General features: G+C 52.6%; 1 protein-coding gene across 2 annotated transcripts; it reads left to right on the forward strand.

Annotated features, from left to right (window-relative positions):
- Positions 1-4,191: 4,191 nt before the first annotated feature.
- Positions 4,192-6,631, forward strand: FFAR2 (free fatty acid receptor 2). 2 transcript variants are annotated; one of them, XM_004595131.2, is made up of 4 exons: positions 4,192-4,460; positions 4,781-4,830; positions 4,941-5,114; positions 5,351-6,631. In XM_004595131.2, coding segments are annotated over exons 3-4 (996 nt in total). In that variant the 5' UTR covers positions 4,192-4,460; positions 4,781-4,830; positions 4,941-5,112; the 3' UTR covers positions 6,345-6,631. The 2 variants fall into 2 exon arrangements, with proteins under 2 accessions (XP_004595188.2, XP_058530469.1); XM_058674486.1 differs by having other exon boundaries at positions 4,941-6,631.
- The last annotated feature ends 622 nt before the right edge of the window (positions 6,632-7,253 follow it).

Here is a 7,253-nt window from a genome sequence, read left to right on the forward strand (position 1 = left end):
ATAAACTCAAAAGCTTACCATAAGATCCAGGTAATTCACTCCTGCAGAATTGTCCAGGAGAACTCAATAGATAGGAACAAAAAGATTTATGTTCTTAACAGCTTTCTTCACACCAGCCTAGCCCGAAGTAGAAAAGAAAAGCCAGATTTCTAAAGCTGGTATTGTGATACAGTGGGCTAAACTGCCACCTACAAAGCCAGCATCCTGTATGGAGTCCAGGTTCGAGTCCTGGCTGCCCCAATTTTAACCCAACTCCCTGCTAATGGACCCGAAAAAAGCAGCAGAAGATGGCCCAAGTGTTTGGGAACATGGACACATGTGGAACACCTGGATGAAGCTCTTTGATTCTGGCTTGAGCCTGGTCCAGCAATGGCCTCTGTGGCCATTTCAGGAGTGAACCAGCAAATAGAAAATCTTTCTTTGCCTTGCCTTCTCTCTCTGTTAACTCTATCTTTCAAATAAATAAATTGATCTTTTTAAAAAGCCAAATGTCTATCAACAGGTAAACGAGTAAGTAAAAACATGAAATTGTCATAAAACAGAATATCATTCAGCAATAGACAAGATGAGGTCAGCAGCAGATGTTTGGTGCAGCTGTTTGGGATACCCACTCCCATGGTAGCATGCCTGATTCAAGTCCCACCTCTACTTCCAACCCAGCTTCCTGGTCATGTGCACTCCGGGGAAGTTCTGCTCCCCACCACCAGCAACGGAGACCCAGAGAGTTTCTGGCTCCTGACTTCAGCCTGGCCGAGCCCTGGCTGTGGAGGACATTTAGGGAGTGAACCATCAAATGGAGACTCTCTCTCTCCCTATCTATGTCCATCTACCGCTGTCTTTCTTTTTGTGGCTCTGCTTTCAAATAAATTGGAGTAATAAAAAATTACTAAGATGGCCTAAAAATGGATAAGAAGGGACTCTAATGAAATCTAAGCAGTCAGAGAGAAGGAAGAGAGCATGTGAAAGAGGAGCAGAATCAACTGGGAGGGCCGGAGTGACCAGCGAAAAATAAGGTGCGTGGCCGACAGACACTGGTTCAAAGACCCAGTGGCAGAAGGGAGCATGGCATGTCCACAGAGGTGAAATGCAACCTTGTCACAGCGGCAAGGCTGGAAGCTACCAAGGGCTGTGCCAGGCAGGCCTGCTGGGCCTTGTCCAGGTGTTCATTTGTCCTAAAAACAATGAGAAACCTTGACAGTTTTTGAAAAGTTCCACTCTCTACCTTGTGGAGAACTGACTGCCAAGGGAGTAGATGGCTGGGAGGGAGTTATTCCTCGTTCCTGCCTAACTCCTGGTCATGACTGACGACAACTTACACCAAGACGGGCAAGTGGACAAGGACAAGGATGGGTGGAGTCAGCAGGTATTAACGCTGGACTGATTGCTGCAAGTGGGGAAGAAGATGGTGCTAAGATGGACTTATTTTGGGTAAATATTTATTTATTTTTATTGGAAAGGCAAATTCACAGAGAGAAGGAGAGACAGAGGAAGATTTTTCATCTGCTGGTTCACTCCCCAAATGTCTGCAGTACGTGGATTGAGCCAGTCCAGAGCCAGCAGCCAGGAGCTTCTTCCAGGACTCCTATGTGGGTGAAAGATCTCCAGTTCTGAGCCATATCCTGCTGCTTTTCTAGGTCATAAGCAGAGAGCTGGATGGGAACGGAATCAGCCAAAACACAAGCCAGCACTCTTATGGCATGTTGCCCTTAGAAGGGGAGGATTAGCCAGTTGAGCCAACACTGACTTTAAGGCTGACTCCAAGGTTATGGCTTGGGGATAAGATGGGAGACATTCTAATGTCCCAAAACAAGCAATACTACAAGAAGGCTGGGTTTGCCGAGAACCATCAAAGCTCAGCCCTGGGCACACAGAGCTTGGAACTGCCCATGAGACACAGACGGCAAAGTCCACACCAGACAGCTGGAGTGGGGAATGCAAAGCTTATAGACATATCCAGGGTGAAGATGCAGCTCTGGGGGTTATAAAGATGGCAGCTGCTATTGCAGACAGATGCAAGAGACTAGGAGGAGGGAGCGCACAGGGCGAGGAGAGGATAGAATCTAGAACCAAGAAGGAACTCCAGAATCAACGGAGTGGAGAGTGGGAAAGTGAGTCAGCAAAGGCGGAGACATGACCCCCTGGGAAGGCAGCAACAGCATAAGAGCAGCCCGCACTGGAATTCCTAGAAAGAGGTTGCTTCCAGAAGGTTATGACAATGGGGCTGAAAATCAAAAAAGAAAAAAATGGTCTCTGAATTTAGAAACAAGCAGAGGGCACAGGGAAACCTGAGGAGAGATGAATGCATGGGAGAACAGAAACAGAACCCTGGAGAGGGTGGACTGGGCGGGGGAGTTGTGCTTAGAAATAAGGAAGTGGAGAAGGTGATGACGCCAGATTTTAGATCACAGCTTCAACCTCCTTTGTCTACCAGGCTGCATCCAATGAGGAGAGAAACCTGAACATGTGGAACCCACAGCCAACTTGCAAGTGTCGCCTTTGGGATTCAGCCCCGGCAGTTGTACTTCCATCTCCCTAGAGGTGGGTGAGCATCGCGAGCCAGCATGCCAGACATTCCGTTTCCCATGCTACCTTCCTAACTGCAGGAGCGTGGAGGAGTCACCGGGGATCTCCAGCAGAGGTGAGCCTCTTCCATGCCCAACCAAGGCAGCCGGCAGGGAGAGGAGGTGGGACTGAGAGCAAGAGGCAGGCCTACCTCTCTCTGCCTGCTTCCCACCAAGTCTCCATTGTGCAATCCAATCCAGATCCTTGTGAATATTTATAGGCAATCATAAAACAAAAAGGCACAAGTAAACTCTGTAGCAGGCAACAGAGAACAATCTCTTCCTTAGTCTTTGTTTACCCGGAACATGCACCTGTGTGCTGGGGAGAAGATGAATGTGAAGAGATAGACCTTGCTTGTTCCAGGGGAGAGCAGGGCTAGAGAGGAAGGCTGGCTAGCAAGCTATCTGGACTCTTGGGATCTGGGCTACAGAAAGAATGAACAGGTGAATGAATGAATGAATGTATGAATGGATGGATGGATGGATGGATGGATGGATGGATGGATGGATGTACGGATGGACAATGGGGAATGGGGATGTACCCCCCCCCCAGAAAGAATGGAGAGTTCAGAGCAGGCATTGGTGAGGTGGTGAAGATCTCATTGAGAACACCCACATCCCATATCCAAGTCCTTGAGTCCCAGCTCAGCTTCCATTTCTGGCTTCCTGCTAATGTGCACCCTGGGAGGCATCCTGTGGAAACATGTATGAGGGGGTGGGATACTACATAGATTTCAATTTGCTTTGTACATCAAAATAAATATATCCTTTACTTTCCATATATCCTTTCACTTTCCATATACTTTTCTTTAAGATTTGTTTTTATTGGAAAGGCATGGTTATAGATAGAGAAGGAGAGACCTTCCACCTGCTGGTTCACTCTGCAAATGATCACAATGGTCGGAGCCAAGCCAGTCCACAGCCAGGAGTCAGGAGCTGTCTCTGGGTCTCCCCGGTGGGTGCAGGGACCCAGGCGCTCAGGCCACTTTGTTGGTTTCGCAGGCCACTCACAGGAAGCTGGTTTAGAAGTAGAGCACAGGGGACTTGAACTGGCACCCATATGGGATGCTAGCACTGCAGGAAGAGGCTTAAGCTACTACTCCAGTGCCTCCATGAACTTTTGGGAGTAACTCCCTAAATGCTCCCTGGTTGAATACTCAAGGAAATCCTGGGATATGAGTATTTCCACATGTCCCCCTGGGCTGAAAAAGGAGCTGAAGCTGAGGAAATTGATTACCCCAACGTCAGCGTGAAGGGACTTGGATATGAACCCGTGTCTGCTAGACTCTAAACCCCACCCAACTTCCACCAGTTCGAGCCACCAGGTAGGCAAAACCGATGTGTTGCAACAGAGAAGCCCAGAGATGGTTACAGAGGCAGAGAGCAGGAGATTGTACACAAACGTTTTTTGTTTTGCTTTGTTTTAAGATAAAAGCAAGTTGGAAATCTCTTTTCTAAGTAGAGCAGAATTACGGAAGAAAGAGATTAGAAAAGAAAAGAGAATCTAAATTGGGAAGTGCGGAGAAAATGGCCTGGGATTTTAAAAAAAAAAAATCAGGAAGCAGGAACAGAAAAATCTGTGTCTGGAAGTCAGAGGGAGGATCTCTAGGGAGAGCGCAGCAGCCTGGACTTGGGGTCTGAGAGGAAAGGCTGCTGGACACTGACCTGCCTTTCTCGGGTCACATGACATGGGCTGGTATAAAAGCTTTCTGCCAGCCAGGTCCCTTGCAATTTTTTTTTTTTTTTTCTGTGTGAAACAGGCAAGAGCAGAGTGAAGGTTCTGTGTCTCCTTCCTTGCAGCTTCCAGACTTCCTGCAGGATCAGCTCCCGGGAGCCACCTCTGCGGAGAACAGAGAAGGCAAGGCGGCCAGCTCAGGGCACGCATGGTGGAAAGAGGCGGTGTGCTCAGGGCTCTGGGGCTGGGGGCAGGGGGGAAGTGCTGGGAGGGCTGAGGAAGTGTCAGCTGCTGTGGTGTCGTGGTCCCACCCAGAGGTAGGAACTAGAGGGTTGAGGGGAGTGTTGCACAAGGGAATCAAGACAGGTGCAGAGGCCTGTGTGGAGTCGCCCCAGCAAGACGCGAAGTCCTTCTCTGTGTTTGTAGGAGCACCAGGAGTTTTTCTGGATCTTTCTATAAAAGGCTTTCAGGGGACAAACCCCAAAACACAGGAGTGGCTCACCCTACCTCATCGTCCCCCCTCTGTGCTTCCGCTTTCCAGGAGAGTCACCCCAGGCTGGCCATAGGAGAGGCCGTGTGTACAAGGAGGAGGAGGTAGGGGGTAGGCCTGGGAGGGAGACAGGTAGTCCTGGTCGTGGCTGATCCTCTTGAGACACTCCTCTCGGCTCCTCTAGGTCCACACAGCACCTCTTTCTCTCCTGCAGGTCCCTGATCCAGGAGTCTTCCATTGAGCTGGACACCTGCTCTTGGTCACTTCCTGGATGTGCGGGGAGGACTGGAGGAGGAAGGCCTAGAAAACCAGAAGAGGAGAAGGAGGAAGGGGGAATTCCCTGGGGCAGTCAAGGCTTGGTCTCCCCCAGAGACACAGGATGGCAAATGTAATTACTGCCTCCTAATATCCCGCCCAAGGCAAAGTCAATAATTGCTCTGGGCAGCTCTGGCAGGCGGCATAAGCAGGGACAGTGCCTGGGAGAATGGTCACGTCCTGAACCACAGAGGTCTCTAGGCAGTGGAGGGGGGGTGGGGGTGAGGAGGGGAGCCCTCCTGACCCTGCCCTTTCTCGCCCTCCCTCTGCTCCCTTCCTTCCCCTCCTTCTCCCCCTCCCCACCCCCAGGATGAGGCTTGATTTGCACAGTTCCTTGATCCTCACAGCCTACATCATCATCTTCCTCGCGGGGCTCCCCGCCAACCTCCTGGCTCTGCGGGCCTTCGTGGAGAGGGTGCGCCAGCCTCAGCCGGCCCCCGTGCACATCCTGCTGCTCAGCCTGACGGTGGCTGACCTGGTACTGCTGTTGCTGCTGCCCTTCAAGATCGTGGAGGCGGCGTCAGGTTTCCGCTGGTACCTGCCACAGGTGGTGTGCGCCCTCATGGGCTTCGGCTTCTACAGCAGCATCTACTGCAGCACGTGGCTCCTGGCAGGCATCAGTATCGAGCGCTACCTGGGAGTGGCTTACCCGGTGCAGTACAAGCTCTCCCGCCGGCCCGTGTATGGGGTGATCGCCGCCCTGGTGGCCTGGATCATGTCCTTTGGCCACTGCACCATCGTGATTGCTGTGCAGTATCTAAACTCCACCCAGCAGGCCGGCAGCCGCCACGAGATCACCTGCTACGAGAACTTCACGCAGGAGCAGCTGGACGTGGTGCTGCCCGTGCGGCTGGAGCTGTGCCTAGTCCTCTTCTTCATCCCCATGACCATCACCGTCTTCTGCTACTGGCGCTTCGTGTGGATCATGCTCACGCAGCCGCACGTCGGGGCGCAGCGGCGGCGCCGGGCTGTGGGACTCGCTGTGGTGACCCTCCTCAACTTCCTGCTGTGCTTTGGACCTTACAACATCTCCCACCTGGTGGGCTTCTACCTCAAGCAAAGCCCCCCGTGGCGGGTGGAAGCGGTGGTCTTCAGCGCCCTCAACGCCGGCCTGGACCCCCTGCTTTTCTATTTCTCTTCTTCGGCCGTGCGCCGAGCCTTTGGCAAGGGGCTGTGGCTGCTACGACATCCCGGCCCCGCCCCACTGGACTGCGAGGGCAAAGAGACGGCCCAGGTGACAGGAGAGGACAGGGCTGTGAGCCGAGCGGAGGGAGTGGCGGGCTCGGATCTCCTCACTGACTAGCACCTCCTAAGGGAGTCCAGAAGCTTGGGCGAGAGGTGCCCCAGGCTTGATACACGGGTGGGACTGAGATGAGTCTCTGGCCACCTTGGTTTCCCTGCCCGCTTCAATTTTCCTTCCTAAAGAGCCAAGGAGGAAAGGTCAGGCGAGGAGGCGCTGGCAAGCGAGGACTTCAAAGCAGCAAATGCTTGGAAGGGAACTGACACCTGGGGACCACGGAGTTGAGGCTGGGCGGGTCCTAAAGCTTGGATCATGGATGCTCCGCAACACTGGTGCTGCTCCGGCCGCTGCTGCTGCCGCCACTGGGAAGATACTAAGCAGAAAGGGATGGAGGAGAAGGACCAAGCGAGGACAAACACTCGCAAAGGTTCTGAACTAAGGGGGCCAGAGGGAGGATGGGAGCTGAGACCTCTAGTGATACAGGTTCGCTGTACCAGTATGACCCATGGCTTGGTAAGCATACTCCTACTATTTTGGAGTCTCATCCTGTCCTCCCATACCCACATACCATCCAGCCCCACTAAACTAGGTGCTTTGTGAGATCTGGGTCTCCACTACTCCTCCACGGCACCCCACGCAGGCCAGGATGGAGCTAGAGACCTACCACGGACTAACCCAGGAGAATGTCACCTGATTAGGCAGGCTGAGAATAAAGACCATAAAACTCTGCAGCAAAAGTGCCCAGGTTGCTTTGTTTGTTTGTTTGTTTGGGTACTGCTTCTGCAAACACCATGAGGGCTAAACCAGGTGCAGGACCAGAGGCAACTAGGGGGTGGGCGTGGGGAGAGAGAAACCCCCAGGATCCAGAGGAGTTTGTAACTGATGAGAGTGAAACAGGTGGATCTAGGAAGCCCCCCATTCCAGGGCAGACCCAGCATGAGGCTGGACTGGGGGAGAGGATGGACGTGACAG

Source organism: Ochotona princeps, chromosome 16 (genome assembly GCF_030435755.1).
Source record: "Ochotona princeps isolate mOchPri1 chromosome 16, mOchPri1.hap1, whole genome shotgun sequence".
Taxonomy (NCBI): Eukaryota; Metazoa; Chordata; class Mammalia; order Lagomorpha; family Ochotonidae; genus Ochotona; species Ochotona princeps.